Below are 17,327 nucleotides of genomic sequence, written 5' to 3' on the forward strand. Positions count from 1 at the left end.
CCTTAAGAGACTTCTTTCTTCTACTCTTTTTAAGACCTCTACATTAATTATTTTATCTGTCCATTTGATTTTTTTCATCCTTCTCCAAATCCACATCTCAAAGGTTTCCAAAATCTTAATTTCTTCTTTCTTCAATGTCTAAGTTTCAGATGCATAGAGGGCAACACTCCACACATAACATTTTATTAGTCTTTTCTTTAGGTTTCTATCCATTTTATTTCTGAATAAATTCAATTTTCTATTAAAGGCATCTCTACCCCATCGCTATTCTTGCTTTTGTCACTTTTACATCTTCCATCACTGCTAATAACACTTCCTAGATATTTAAATATCTTTACTTGATTCAATTTTTTCCCATTTATTCTGGTATCCATATTTGCCTCTTTCCTTGCTATTTTCATCACCTTTGTTTTTCTGATGTTAATTTTCATTCCATAATTGATACAGGATTCCAGTAATCTGTTCAACAGATGTAGTCCTGTTTCAGTGTTTGATAGTGATGCCTTGTCATCTGCTTATCGTATTGCAAATATCTGTCTACCTCCAATCTTTATTCCCTCTTCCAAATTCTCCAGTGCTTCTTTTAACATTGCTTCGGAATACATGTTGAACAAAATTGATGACAGAGAACAGTCTTGTCTTACTCCTCGTCCAATGATACCTGGTTCTGTTGTACCATATATGTCTCTCACCATGGCAGTTTGTCCCATATATAGTGAGATAATTAGCCTTCTCTCTTTCCAATCTATACCAATCTTTTCCATTACTTCCACCATCTTATCCCATTTTACATAGCCAAAAGCTTTCTCAAAATCTATATAACAGATGTTAACTTCTTTATTCACTTCTAGACTTCTTTCACTCACTATTCTTAACAGTCCGATCACATCTCTTGTTCCCCTACCATTCCTGAAACCAAACTGATCTTCTCCAAGAAATTCTTCCACTTTAGATGCAATTCTTCATGTTAAGATTCTCATAAGTATTTTTGATGTATGGGAAATGAGGCTTATTGTTCTAAAATCCTTGCAGTTCACTGCATTACTTTTCTTTGGTATAGGTATAAATATTAAGGTCATAAAATCTTTTGGTAGCTATCTGGTACTACCTCACAAATATCACTATTCATACCTCGCATATCACTATTTTCTACGTTCCCACTTTCAACAATGATATCACTCTCGCAACCTGAAACACACTTTAAATCCTCACATTCTTTACACTTTCTGCACACATTCACTCCACTATCATTGTCTAACCAGACTCCAACCGCTCTCCTTAAAGAATACATTTCACAAACGGTACACTGAATAAAATCCTTTATATTAAAATTTTTGGACAAAGATGGCGATCTGGACGGCATTGTATTCCTTCTTATCGGCATCATATGCACGCTAATAATCGTATCTATCAAATTGCTAATTGAAATAACTCAGAAAATACAAAAATCATACAGCATTGTGAAATGTCACACAGACATCATTAAAAGAGTTATTTATAACACTGTTGTAAAGTCCATAATTTTTAAAATGAATGCTGATCACCGTGCAACACAAAAAAGGAAGGATTAATGTTAGCCATCTTTGCATCATCTACAAACAACTGTACATTACCATTTAAGCCCCTGTCAATGTCATTTACATGCAAATGTAAATTTGTAATTTACCTTATATACTTCTAAGAAATGTTTCATTTTATTTCATATACAGATTTTATGTATATGAAATGCATAAGTAAATAAGTGGCATATGTATATACACACACACACACACACACACGCCACTTATTTACTACATGCAATACCGTCGACAGGATGTAGCATAGAGGCAGCCTGCCTCACGGCATGGCTTAATAAGGGTGCTTGTTCAGCCATAGTGCAGGAGGCACTGTTGCTACACTAACAATTCCTGTTAGTGTAGCAAGTGCGGAAAGAAGTTTTTCCAAGTTTAAACTGATTAAAAATTATTTGCAAACAGCAATGACCCAAGAAAGATTGGTTGGTCTAGCAACTATATTGATAGAGGCAGACATAGTTTATAATTTAAATTTAGAAAAGCTTATAAACAGTTTTATTGTGCAGTATCCCTGTAGAGCAAACATTTAATTAATATTATTATTATGTAATCATTTTGCATTAATGTTTCTCTTGTAATAAAAACAAAATAGCAATTGGAGGTTTCTTATATTTTTGTCTTATAATCCATCAGGGGCGATATTTAATGGTTTTCCTAAGGGCTTGATCTAATCTGGCAATGGCTCTGACTATATGTATACTAGTGCAGCATGACTATAGTTGTCCTTGTGCCATCAAACTAAACAAACCCAGAGTATTCATAGAATTGTCCAAAGGGATGTCACTTGCAAGCAATGGATGGGGACAGAACTGAACAAATCAAACTTATCACATTTAATTAACTTTGTAGCATTGCACTTCAACTTCTTAGCAAACACTTAAGCACATTTTGTAGAATTCATCAGCACCAACAAAATATTTTTTTTTTGCATGTAACAACTGCATTCTTGCTGGCTAGGTTTTAGTAAAATTTGATATTTCTGATCTTAAAGAGCTGGTTGAATAAATGTATGAAATAAGAGTAAAATCAAAAACACCCAACTTGCTGCATACAAGACAGTCTTCAAACCCATTTGAGTCTGAAAGTTAAAATAAAATTAAACAAAGACTAGACCCCAGATATGAGAATTTTGAGGAAAATTAGGAGGATAAACAGATAGAATCAGTGGCGGAACCATATTAAAATGAAGATATAAAAAAGGAGTTTAACATTTTTATCATTCAGAAATCAGATATCCAGTGAAACTTGCAGCAGATGCAGACATATTTTTTGATGTTCATCCAGATGGATACTACCGGATATTCCAGTTTGACCACAATAATACAAGGTGCATGAGCACAACCTAGATATGCCTGGAAGAACTGAGAGGGAAATGAGATAACCTTTATAAGAGTACCCAGCATGATTTGGAGTTTGAAAGGAGCAAGTGATTATATTTCCTTAAAATTCTCACAATTTTTTCCTGAGATGTCCTAAATGTAAGCAATAGTAATAGCATTATGATAATATAGAGAGAGAGAGCGATTTGAAATTGAAGTTGAGGAGGGGGGAGGAATGAAGTTTTAGAATTGTAGCCATTAAATAAGGTGGAATGAATAAAGGTAAATTTCTCTGTGAGGGAAGCCTGTTTAGAACAGGATTGATGACAGTGTTAACCAGATTTTGTATATTGTTTGGGTGATGGGAACATTTATGAATGTATTTTCTCATGTAGGTTGGTTTTCTGTAAACAGAAAGACCATATGCCATCACAAGACATATGATTAAAGTGTCTAGAAAATCCAGACTATTCGCAGTCCCTAACTTACACTGATACAGAGTTATGGATAATGTTAGAAAATCTTCCAATAAAATGATGCAACTTTATGCCAGTCATGAGTTATGGACATTCTAAATGAAGCCTCCAATGAAATTGCATGTTTTGTAGATAGCATATTGTCCAACCAATGAGAGGCTATGCATTCATTTATTGTAGTCTATGCTAACTGGATAGTTACAGAATTGTCACATCTTTTTAATTTATTTCTACTGTGATTTACAGGGTTAAAAGACAGAGATATCAGCAGTGCACCTTCTCATAAATCTAATAATATTGATTTAGAGATAAAATTGAATATTATCAAGAAGTACAAAGATGGTCAAGACATTGCAGACCTATCAAGGCTGCATAAAATGATTATGATGATCCAAAGGCACTTCTAAGATTTCCATATAGTTCATCATAATGTGGTCTCAATACTGAAAACTACCCACAAAAAAATATTAGATTGTCAGTGTTTAGAACTTTTAAAATTTAATCATTTTTGAATCTTACGAAATAACTATGGTGTGGTGTGAGATGTGTTTGTAAAGTTTAGTTTAATTTAGCAGTTCAGTTTAGATTGTTACATTTGCCAACTTTCCAAAAAGTGATAAATTAAGGTAAACAAAAGTTCAGTGTTATTGTGCAACATGTTAAAAAATTTTTTGTTTCTTACATTTTAAGATACATTATTTCAAAATGTTTTTGACTTGTTAATTATTAATGAATTTGTGTTTAGGATCGGTAGAATACACAAGTTACTTCTCAGTTCTTAGAGAAAGTCCTTTTGAAATTCTTAGTAAAAGTATTCTGGAGGGAAAAATTGCTCTTGACAAGTAAGTTTCCACTAAAATGTAAGTTTTTGCTGCACAAAATATGTAGAATCTCTCCATTTACAGGGATTATCTTCCATAAAAAAAAAGTGATGGACAGTTTTCTGCTTCACAAAAGATTGTTAAAAATTTTGATTCCAAAACTTGTGAAAAGTCCATTTTTACTGTAGTGTCTTATTTATGCATCACATCTTTGACCATTCTTGAATTAATTCAAGAATGCAGTCCCTACAAATGGCAAGGTCCTACTTTATAAAAATTAAAACCTATAACTAAACCAATCTTGAAGAAAGGTAATTTTAGCTTGTTTAGTGTTCTTCTGAAATACGAGGAAGGGGGGGGGGTCTGGAAAGTTCTGATAAACACCTGGAACAAAAATGATATTAAAGCAACTGATGTAACTACAATAAAGAACATACAAGAATATAAGAACATAAGTTGCCTTCATAACTCTGCTACTAGTATGTTCTTTCTTGTAGTTATATCAGTTGCTTTAATATCATTTTTGTTCTAGATGTTTATCAGAACTTTCCAGATCCCCCCCCCCCCCAATACCTTATAAACTGTTCAGTAGGGTTTCAGAATAAATGGCTATCTTAAACATTATTCTTTGCCTCCATTTATTGATCTCTATTATTATTACTGTGTCACATATCCAAGGACTCATTGCAGGAGAATGCTCCACTCTACAATGCTACAGACACATACACACCTCTCTCTCTCTTTTTAATACAAAGATTCAGTACAATATGCAGATTTTTATGTTTGAGAAAGAGATGTCTCCCCTGTTACTTAATTCTCCACCTACACACAATGACACTACTACAGTTGCCATCTACCACCCATCACCACCATCAACAGTATTATTCGTCTGTAAATTGGGTGTGTTCTCATGGCTTGTTTGCCTGTACATGGGATCAAAAACCTGAGTTTCTGGAAGAAAAAACTCTGCTACCTCTGTATGGGATCAGCTAACTCACTTTCATTTGAAAAAGCCCATATTAAGATTCAAGGATGATAATCGAACCCAGGTCTTTTCCTATTAAAGGGAACAATGTTCTTTTGATTCACATCCATCACACAACTGGAGGTTGTGTGATGGAGGTGCTGATCACCCAAATCATCAATCATTTTAAGCTTTCAATATGCTGCTAGTTGTGAATATCTGTCAAACCCTCCATGTGAGAGACTTTTGGCTCTTTTCATTCTTATTCTTTATGTATGCTTTTTCTTCCTGTATTCTTCATTTTATTTTTCCTTATTCTTTGTTTTGCTGTCCTATTTTCCATACCACCATCATTGGAAGCCACCACGTTTTCTGTGAACATCTAGAAAAGGAGATCCTAATAGTCATGCACTACTTTGTCTTCTGCTTTGGCAAGATAGGCAGTCGTGGATGGCATAGCCAGGATCAATGGCTCTGCAAGGGTCAATTGAGTTGTAGTAAGTTCCTTTCCCCATGATCTGGGGATAGGGTCCAAGGCTTGCTATGATGCTGGTATGGTGTCCAGGATAGTGTAATATTTTTAGTACATTGTAATTTATGGTTTATTATGTTACTTTCTTACTCTGTGTATTTCCCCTCTGCATTTGTTATTTTCGTGGTTGCTTGACTTGTACAATCAATATGCCTATGTGCTCTAATCTCTAACTCACGTATAATACGATTATTTGACCGTAGTCATTTCGTAATGTACTTAGCTTACCCCCCCCCCCCTTTTTTAATGCCGTAAAGTATGCTCTCAATCTGGTGAGGTTGTGTGCAAGGATAAAAAAATCAGAACTCCCTGTGGTGGACACAGGAAGTTAAAGAGGCAGTGAAGGAAAAGAAGAAAGCATATCAAAAGTTCCTGGCAAATAAGTCAGCTTTTACTCTTACAGAATACAGAGACAAATGTAAGAAAGCTAAACAGTGTGTAAAACTAGCTAAACAAAAGTCATGGGAGGACTTTGGCAAGAATATAGAAAATAAATATCAAGAAGGTGGCAAAATATTCTGGAGGTTGTTGAAGAAGCTTAGGAATGGAGGAAAGAGTGCTGTAAAAGGAGTTAGAGATGATAAAGGTGACATGAAAACAGGAGAAAAAGGTATCCTTGAAGTATGGAGTAATTACTTTGAAAAACTGCTAAATGAAACAAGCAGTGATGACAGCACAGTGATAAAAAACACTGACCAGGCATGCAGTCAGGAATACATATCCATACTTGAAGTAGAAAAAGCCATCAAAGGCTTGAAATGTGGAAAGGCAGCAGCAGTAGATGATATTCGACCAGAAATGCTGAAGTATGGTGATATAAAAGTCTTACAGTGGCTGCACTGCATAGTTCAGAAAGCCTGGACAGAGGGACGAATTCCCGATGATTGGAGTAGAGCTCTCATAGTACCCATATATAAAAAGGGAAATAAAACTGAATGTGAGAATTACAGAGGTATTTCCCTACTGAGTGTTCCTGGCAAGATCTATGCAAGTATACTTGAGAAACGGTTGAGAAGAATTGTGGAAGAAAAGCTTGGTGAAGAACAAGCTGGATTCAGGCCAAATAGAGGCTGTCAGGATCAGATCTTCACTTTACGACAAATAGTCGAGAAAGCATGGGAACATAACAAAGATCTGTATTTAAGTTTTGTCGATTTGGAAAAGGCATATGACAAGGTGACAAGAGAGAAGCTATTCAATACGCTGCAGTTATATGGTGTCAATGGGGCATTATATCAAGCAATACTTAGTCTTTATTTGAGTTGTAAGTCAGCAGTTAGAATTGAAGGAAGTACAGGAAGATGGTTTAATGTTAAATCTGGTGTGAGACAAGGATGTACATTATTCCCTCTGTTATTCATTATCTATATGGATCACATTATGAAGGAATGTGGTATTAAACCTGATATCAAAATTGGAGATGTTAATGTCAGCTCTTTGCTTTATGCGGATGATGTTATACTTCTAAATAAATCCGCTACAAGTCTGCAAGATTCTCTGACTAAATTGAATAGCTGTTGTAATAGATATGGTATGAAGGTCAGCAATAAAAAGACAATGAAAATAAGCAGAATCATTGAAAATGTCAACTGTGTTGTGAATGGAGAACCTGTGGAACAAGTAAAACATTTCAGCTACTTAGGCACAATTTTTACTGAAGATGGTAAATTAAATATAGAAATAGACAACAGAATCAGCAAAGCTGGTATGGTGGAAAGTCAATTGAATAAATTCATATGGAATAAGAGAGAAATTAGTCGGAACACTAAATTAGCTGTATACAAGACAGTGTTCAAACCAGTTTTAACTTATGGATCTGAGAGCTGGGTCAGAAGTAAAACACTTGACCAAAGACTAGAGACCGCAGATATGAGAGTCCTGAGAAAGATTAGAGGCGTGAACAGATGGCATCAATGGCAATATCATATTAAAAATGAGGATATTAGGAAAGAACTTGACATTGTCAGCATCCAGGAATGCATTAGCAGAGCTAATCTCAGGTGGTATGGTCACTTAAATAGAATGGGAGAGGAAAGATTAGCAAAACAAGTGTTCTCTGCCAGGTTGGCAGGAAAACGACACAGAGGAAGACCAAGATATAGGTGGATTGATACGGTACAAAGTGCCTTAGACGATAGAAATATAAGATCTGATAATGTTGGAGTCTTGACAAGTAACAGACTGATTTGGAGGAAAATTGTAGATAGGAAGTTAGTAATGATGTAATTTTTTCATATAATACTGTCATATCCTGTACACCCCTTGAGGGTACATGGCAGGAATTTGATGATGATGATGAAGTATGCTCTCGCACATGCTAGTATCGTAGACCGAGGAAAAGCCACTGGCTGGGGCCAATTCCTTAATCTACATTGTTATAATTCAAATGTATTAATCCTTAAAAATTTATTTTTGTTAGCAACTGCACCATTAAGGATCATGTAAAAGAATTTTCTATCTTTCCTTTATATACAATAGAATAATTTAGCTAAGCACATATAACCCTTAAATCAATTTTATCTCAAGCAACTCTGAATTACTCATGGCTGTTACTTTACTTAGGTCACACAGGTTTGATTAGTTTTGTGAGACAGTGCATTGGCTAACATAGATCAGGCAAGCTATTAACAAAACCAAACATGCTTATTTTAACGTAGACAATTTATATACAAAAGTAATGGGACATATTTTTTGTCTGATTCTCCACACATTCATTAAAACAATTCACTTAAAGCGTTAGACAAAGAAATTATTTACACTCAACTTATTAGACACGTGGATGAATGTTAGCACACATAACCTTACTCTCTATTTTATTTAACCTATACTCAACACTTTCTAAGCATTAGATAATGCGCAATATTTAAGATTACAATATTCTATTATACCTATTCAAACTGACTTTTGGCTTTCTTACCTCTTCAACACATTATGCCATTAGTTAAACAGAATCAACATCTATCGTGTGTACACACAATCTAGACTATTAACATAAAGCAATTTACTTACAAGCTCACACTATCATGTACAGTCCTGAATCCAAAAGGGTTAAGGGTGAATTCCGCTGGCTCCTTTGTTAATCTTGCACTACGATTGTGATCGGGCACTATCCGATGGTAGTCGTCTGGCGATTTCCTCCCTTGTAACAGTACTGCATTTCTTCGGCGATTTCAGAAACTTCTTCGGCTGCGACAAATCAGCACGCACGTGGATCGGTACATTCATTGAAGAATTTTATGGAAAGATATCTTGAAATGCAGCCTTTTCTGCCAAACTCCCCATGATCTCTGGAACTACTGCTTGTGGGACCCTGACTCTTCCCTCCTTGAAAAGCTTGTCACAGGAACAAAAAAATAAGAGAGCAAGCTTTCCTCCCTTCAATCTCTGCCTTTTATATCATTTGCCTTTTTGCCTTTCTTCCAAAACTTTCTGTTTTACTGGAGGCTCCCTTACATCATCCATGCTTACATTAGGTTTTGGTGGCAAAACTCATATAATTTGGTGACCTTGGAGACTTGTTGACCTTCAGTCTACTAGCCTAATCCTGCCTGATCTTTTTAGTTACAAATGCTTGTGGTTCTACATTGTTATTCTAACATTATATTACAAAATTATTACATTAGGTTATATACACTCTTAATTATAAGTATTTTATGACCCATGTAAAATCGATATAGGTAAAAAATATTTCCATTTTTCACCACAAGAGATTTTACAATAGTTCTACATTCCAAAGCTAGGCACAGTGATTACTTGTCAGAGAGTGGAGGCATATACTTGGCTCCATGGTGGGCAGAGAGCTCCAGTGCTGAAACAAACTCTCTTTGAGAATGAGTAATTTTCCACCCTCAAGTTTATCAGATGTCCTCAGCAAGTCCTAACCATGTCCAGAAACCATTGAAACATCAAAATAAAGAAGCATACAAACATCAAGAACATTTTATCCTGTCTGAAAAACTTGATTTTTATTTCTTCACTCATACACAGACTTCCTCCATTAGACTTTTCATGTGGTTACCAGATTCCTTACTTTTGTGGATTGTCATATTTTGGCAGAGTTCCTTTTTTTGGGGGGGGGGAAAGGACATAAGTATATCAAGTTTCATGAAACTTAACAATCTGGCTTTTGCAGAATGTGCCATCTCCTCTAAACACAGTATTTTTGAAAGAAAACTAAATGATTATGTAAGAGTAAAATTCTTTACAGAAAGGCTTCATAAAGAAAGCTATGAGACATTATTAAATTGTCTTAATCTGATACCCGATCTCTTAGGTTTATATCCCTTATGGGCAGTGTTATTTCTCAATTCCATCTTTTTTAGTTTTATTTTGACTCTAGAAATAACTGACCATTATTTCCTTGCTCAAGTAAGTGTTGCATTAGTGAATTTTTCTGTTATATATATATGCGTGTGTGTGTATATTGTCATACTACAACATGCCTAAATAAACGTTTGGCAAACATTTTGCGTCATCATGATGCAGAGGACATTGATGTGTAGAAGTAGGGAGATTCTTTTGGAAGAATCAACTAGAAATATTATTACATGACACCTCCAAGAAGTCAAAAACTCATCAAGGGAGGGCACCTACTCTATAACTCACTGATGATTAAGTGGTGGAGACTCTCTGTCTCCACCACTTAATCCACCAACTGCAGTTATCATCGACCGACCACCACCACTAGTATTTTCACAGGCAATCGCAAACATCCATGCCCATGACGGGACTCAAACCTGCAGTCTTTTGGCTGGAGAGTGGATACTCTAACCATTCAGTCCTGTGGATGTGAAACCTGGTTTCCAGCCAGGGTGGTATTTTATCTGAAATTTAATTTCAGCTTTTGAAAGAAAAATCCTTAGAAAAATATTTGGCTCAGTGAATCATAGCCATATATATCAACTGTATAAAGAACCTACCATATCTAGTATAATCAAGTTCAAAAAGTGCAGTGGGCAAGATATGTTTTTCATCTGGAAAATAATAGTATCCTTAAGAAGACTATAAACAAGAAGACGAATGTACTCCTCAAAGAAACCCTAGAGCTAATCCAAGCTAAATTTCCTCCCGATATCTCAGCCCTATTTCAGTTTACAATGAACTCAGGCTATTTCGTTTGGCAGGAAAAATTCTACAAACAGATAGAGGGGACAGCCATGGGTTCACCACTTTCCCCACCCTTGGCCAACTTCTTTATGGAGACTTTTGAAGAGAAAGCCTTAAACTCAGCCCCACAAAAACCTACCATATGGCTTCGCTACGTTGATGATGTGTTTGCTATTTGGCCACATGGCCCGGATTCACTCCTCTCCTTCCTAACACACTTAAACAACCAACACCCTGGAAAAAAGAGGAAAACAATAACCTCCCCTTCCTAGACACACTAGTCACCGCCAACCTGATGGAACCTTGGTTTTCTCAGTTTATAGAAAACCCACCCCTACAGTACATTCACCAACAATCCCATCACCCCCCCCCCTCACAACAATATGGAGTTATTAAGACACTATTCAACAGGGCAAAAATAATCTGTTCAAATGATCAAGCCCTAACCACTGAACTAAATCACATCCGTGACACTTTCTCAGACAATGGTTCCCCCCCCCCCCCAAAAAAAAAAGAATCCAAAAAATACTTAACCCAGTTATCCACAACCCACCACTCCCCCCTTCACAAAAAAGATTATTCTAGATCCATCACCATTCCCTACATCCGAGGCACCTTGGAAAAAATCGAGAAAATCTTAAAAAAACATTACTTGACCATCTGTTACAGACCACATAGAAAATTGGCATCCCTTATCTGCTCCACTAAAGACCAACCACTTCCCCTAGACCTACCTGGTGTATACCAGGTCCCTTGCAGCTGTAAATTGTCTTACTTTGGCCAAACAGGCAGGACCTCAAATATCAGAATCTCGGAACACAAGGATTACATCCGATTTCACCAGTACAGCCACTCTGGGCTTGCAGACCACGCTCTGGATACTCGCCACAGAATAAGATGGAAGAAAGCCACAGTCATATTCTGTGGCGAGTATCCCAGTTATCCCATGGAATCAGCCTCAACCCTTAGGAACATGCCAAACCTCAACAAATTTGGATGCATGAGACTGCCCCAAATTTGGGAAACATTTATCAGAACTTCAGCCCAAAGGCCAAGAACCACCAATATAGCCCGGCAGGGGGCACCATCAGGACTTTAGGAAAACGTTAGCTTCCTAGCTTCAGTTCTCATTTGCTGTTATGTAGTACTTGTGTGCACGTGTCTTTGTGTTAAGGTCCCAAGAAGATGGCAACGTGACGTTTGCCGAAATATCGGAAAGTATATATTAAAGTTTATTTAATTTATATTTCTAGTATATGCTGTCAATTCCTTAAATATTAGTTATCAAGACTATAAACAGTAAAATTCTTGGTAAAAGACCAAGAGGAAAATCATGAACTAGATGGATAGATACATCAGTCTAGATAGCAACATATTGCGATGTCCAAACTGGAGAAGTAAAGTTTTGGATAGACAGGTTGACTAATTTTAACGGTAATATATCAGAACACAGAAAGATAAGTAAATAATTATTTATTGACTTATTGCTGATATTTCGCTAGGGTTATAGTCAGCATCTTCAGAGCACAAAACACAGTTTGTCACAGTACTCGAGACTACAACAACATGATTGTAGCAACAACACAAAGACTAAAGTCCTAATTAGGTACCCTCTAAAAAAAAAAAAAAAAAGAGAGAGAGAGAGAAAGCAGGTACTAGTTATGTCTTAAGATAACTGTCTCCCAAATCTTAGGCAAATTTATACAGCCATATTTGTTAACATTTAGAGTATGTTTCAAGGCTTCTGCTGTTTCTAAGAACAATCTCTCTGACTTGTAAAAGCTTCTGTGCAGTACTTTTGTTTTCTTCCAGTTGGTCCTGTGTGCAGGGTGCAGTGTGTAAGAAGGAATACTCCTTATTACAGTGTTCTGTATCTTTTTATCACTCGGTGTAGATATTGCGGCCTGGCTGGATAGGTGGTTAAAGCACCTGTTCTCCAACCAACAGACTTTAGATTTGAATTCCACTATGAATATGGATGTTGGTGATTGTTTTTAGGTAGTTAATGAATGGCTTCAAAAAGTTCCATATTTGGTCTCTAGAGAAAGGTTTTTGAACTGTGTAAAAAAAAAAGTAAATTAAAAATATACAAAAATCTAAATAAAAATTAAAAAAAAAAGGGCAAAAATCCTGAACCTGCTTACAATACTAAAGTACTATAGGTTTATACATGTATATGGCCTTGATGATCTCATGTTGCATTTGCCATCCTCTGTACTCATAAGGAGGCTACAGTAATCTGTAATCTGGGGTTGTGCACAAATTAACATCAGAAGAATGGTTATTGAGTTCATGCTTGACAAGGCTGCACACCTAAATGACAGAAGTAACACACCACATGCTTACCTGAACATTCTCTGCTGTTGACTTTACCTACCATTGTTTTTAAAGGGATGTAGAAAGTAACATATATGGGAGTAATAGTTTTCCCATAACATCTGTTCTCTTATATGTACACATGTAAGCTTTGCAGATATCACAAATCAAAATAGATCAAGCTGACTTAAAACTTACTTTACTTATTCTCTTTACTCCCTGCAGAGTATAGGGCTTAAAAACTTAAAACAATGGAATTTTGTTTTGCAACAGTCAGCTTCTTTCTTATTAGTGAAGTAGCAAATCACTTTATAAAGTATACATTACTAGCCTTTATAATTATAACTCAAAGCATTGAATGATTTCCTCAATTTTCCATAAATCATAGTGGATTTGGAATTTGTCCACAGATAACCTACCACAGGAAACATCTCCTTTCAAACATGCTTGCTCTCAAACACACTACATCTGCCATGAGACATAAAAGGACTTATGAACTTAATTGTATCTACGTAACCAGATCAACTGACATCAGTCAGGGATAAAATCTTGTAAAATGAAGGCATGCATATAATCACATACACTTCCAATCCTCAAGCAGAATGGATGCACAATTGTTCACCTAAAAGGAGTTGCAGATGCTTTCTTACATAAATTTTGCTACAACAGCAGCAAAATATTGTTATCCTATTGAATCCCTAGCCCTAAATACCAAAGCAGAAAAACATCAAATTCTGTTCACTTTTGTAACATTATAAATTATTCAAGAAAGATGTACTGAAAGCAATTTTTGCTTTATTAAGCAACATAGACCAGACAACATCCATTTTGAGATTATCAAACATCTGTTACCATTTTCTGTAGATAATCTGCTCTATCTTTTTCACAGAGAGAAAGAATTTCCAGGCTCCTAGCAAAAGGTAATTTTGGCAAGCGTCATCAAATTCCTGATTACAGGATATTATGATAGCACTACATGAAAAAGTTACATTGTTACTAACTTCTTATCGAGAATTTTCCTCCGATATTATCAGATCTTATATTTCTGTCTTCTCTTCAAAGGCCCTCTTTACCATATCAATTCATATAAATCTTGGTGTTTGCCTCAATCTTTCCTATCAATATGGCAACGAACACTTGTTTTGATAATCTTTCCTTTCCCATTCTGTTTATGTGACCACACTATCTGAGATTAGCTGTGACACATTCCTGAAAGCTAACAATGGCAAGTTCTTTCCTAATATTCTCATTTTAAATATGATACTGCCATTGATGTTCACTCCCCCTAATCTCTCTCAGAACTTTCATATCTGTAGGCTCTAGTCTTTGATCAAGTGTTTTATTATGCTGTTATATACAACTAATTTATTTCCCACCATGCCAGCTTTACTAATTTTGTTATCTGTTTCCATATTTAACTTGGCATCTTCACTAAAAATTGTTCCTAAATATCTGAAATGTTTTACTTGTTCTATTGATTCTCCATTCAGGACACAGTTAATGTTTTCTGACTGTTGTCAATGTCTTTGCATTTTTATCACTGACTTTCCTACCAACTTTATCGCAACAGTTATTCAAGTTAGTCAGGGAATCTCCAGATTTGTACTGGATTTATTTAGAAGTATAATACCATCTGCACAAAGTAAAGAGTTGAGATTAACATCTCCAATTTTGATATCAGGTTTTATACCATTTTACTTCATAATGTGATCTGTATAGATTATGAATAAAAGTAGGAATAATGTTCACACTTGTTTATACCTGATTTTACATCACTCTTCCTGTATTTTCTTCAATTCTAACTGCTGACTTACAATGTAAATATAGACTATGTATTGCTATGTATAATGTTCCCTTTATCCCTTTTTTAATGCTGCTCTCCTATCCATAAAAGTTATTTGCCAACCTATAGTACATTTGGTGCCGTGAGTGGCCTAAATATTTTTATTTCTATTTTTTTAAATCGATTTTAGATATATATATATATATATATGTTTAATTTTTTTATTTTAATTTTTTTTTCTTTTTTTACATAGTCTGAAAACCCTGCTCTAAAGATCAAACATGGAGCTTTTCAAGCCACTTCAGGCCTCCAATAAGTAGGATGGTGATCTCATACCAGGCAATGAAATTCATCTCCTATCTAAAAACATTTGCTAACATCATGCCCATGGTGAGATTCGAACCCATAGACTGTTGGTTGGAGAGCAGGTATGCTAACCACTCAGCCAACAAGGCCAGCAACTGTTGTAGGATTTTAAAAGGCTTTTCTCTGGGCACTTTGTTTATACTTTTTTCCAGATCTACAAAACTTAATTACATATCAATGTTATATTCTTATGATTTCTCAACTATTTTTCATAAAGTGAAAATATGATCTTGAAAACCTCTATTTGACTTCAACCCAACTTGCTCTTCTCCAAATTTTTATTCCACAATTTTTCTTATCCCCTTAAGTATACTTGCATAAATCTTATCTTGAACAAAATAGAAAAATACCTCTGTAATTCCCTCATTCAGCTCTATTCATTTTTTATAGATGGGTACTCTTGAGAGCGCTGCTCCAGTAATGTGGAATTTGGCCCTCTCTGATTAGGTCTTTTGAATTATACTGTGCAGCCACCGTAGAACTTTTATACCTCCATATCCGAACATTTTGCTCAAATTACATATCTACTCCAGCTCCCTTTTCACAATTCAGGCTTTTGCATATGTCTGGTAATCGTTTCCTACTCTGCTGTTAAGTTCTCCAACAGGGACCAACTTTTCCTTTTTCATTATGTTGACTACCGTCTCTAATGCCTTGAAAAATTACTTCCCTTATTCTATAGTAGAACCTTCTATAGGATCAAAGTCTCTTTGTCTAGTTACCCATTCTGATATTGCCTGCTATTCAAGAAGATTTTCCTCATATTTAGTGTTAAATACCATAGCCACTCCTGCTTTTCCCGGTTTGTTATTGTCTGGATATAACATTTTTATTTGTTGCTTAGAAAGATCCAACCTGTTTTTGCCTTCTTTGTTTCAATCAGGCTTGTTATGTAGATCTGGTACTTATCCAATTCTTTTGCTAGTTCAATTTCTTTTCCATGATGTATCTTACATTAATAGTACCAATCTTGAATTCTGCTGATATTGAATTGGGATGTGTGTTTTGGGATTTTGGTAATTGTTTTTGTCAAATAATAAAGCCCATTATAACCATTATAAAAATTTTGACCATCTGCTTTTGCAAGATGTTGTGGGGGGAAAAAAAGGTTAATTCTTCACAGATTTTGGTTTCCTAGAGCATTTTTTTATACAAAAGACAATGTTTCATCATTTAAAATGATTCAGCAATAGATCACTTAATAAGACTGAAAACATCTATGGGTTGCTTAATGATGAAAGCTTGATAATTCGGAGGGAAAAAATAATCAGGCTTCTGGTTTAATGTATCTACCTGGATTCTTGTATAGCAATACCTGTAGAATGTCCATAATTATATGCACATGTGGCACAGTAGAAAATTATATTTCTTTTACAAATTTTTCATCTTGCATATCATAAGACATCATTAGTATCAGTGAAGAACAACAGTGTTGAAAAGCATTAAGAAAAGGAAAACAACCTACCTTGGTCACATGCTAAGGCATGAATCCCTACAAAAAACATTTCTAAAAGGAATGAGAAGAGGAAGACAAAGCACAGATTGGATGAGAAATATTAAGGACTGGACCTTTTTGTCATATGAAGAATGCAAAAGAGAAGCACAAAACCTTACATAGTGGAAGCTCATGGTAGTCAACCTCCTGGAAGGAGATGACATCTGACAAGACAAGACTATACGTGTAGTTTTTAACTTGATGAATGTGAAACAGACAACAAATTTTCAAGAAATTCTTAATTTACACACACACACACTGCTTGGAAAGAATTCATTGGACCATGTAGCCAGTAAAACTCGAGGAATATGATGCTCCGAAGTCAGTGCAATGGCTGTAAGAAGAGAACTGATGAAGTTTGTGATAGGATGCCATATTGCAGTCCTATCTGTTCTGCAGATTATTGACAAATTGGCAATCCCAGGTCAACAATCAGTGATACTATTACCATACTGAGATGGAAGTGCAGGAAGTCAACTGCAAGTGCTACCCACTGTCAACAACCCACGACACTCACCAAATGTCACTGTAAGGTGCTGCGAATGATAATATGTAAAAACCTTCATTAGTGGACA

General features: G+C 35.5%; 1 protein-coding gene across 1 annotated transcript in view; it reads left to right on the forward strand.

The window, feature by feature from the left end:
* The window catches only part of LOC150102211 (zinc finger FYVE domain-containing protein 26-like), a 193,668-nt gene that overhangs the window by 158,354 nt on the left and 17,987 nt on the right, over window positions 1-17,327 (forward strand). Inside the window, exon 13 of the mRNA XM_090399523.1 lies at window positions 4,115-4,211. Within this exon, the coding sequence (XP_090255649.1) occupies window positions 4,115-4,211 (97 nt within the window). The remainder of the gene's footprint in view (window positions 1-4,114; window positions 4,212-17,327) is intronic.

The sequence above is a fragment of the Typopeltis vanoorti genome, chromosome 10 (assembly GCF_054136105.1).
Source record: "Typopeltis vanoorti isolate ZY-2024b chromosome 10, IOZ_Tvanoo_1.0, whole genome shotgun sequence".
Classification (NCBI taxonomy): domain Eukaryota; kingdom Metazoa; phylum Arthropoda; class Arachnida; order Uropygi; family Thelyphonidae; genus Typopeltis; species Typopeltis vanoorti.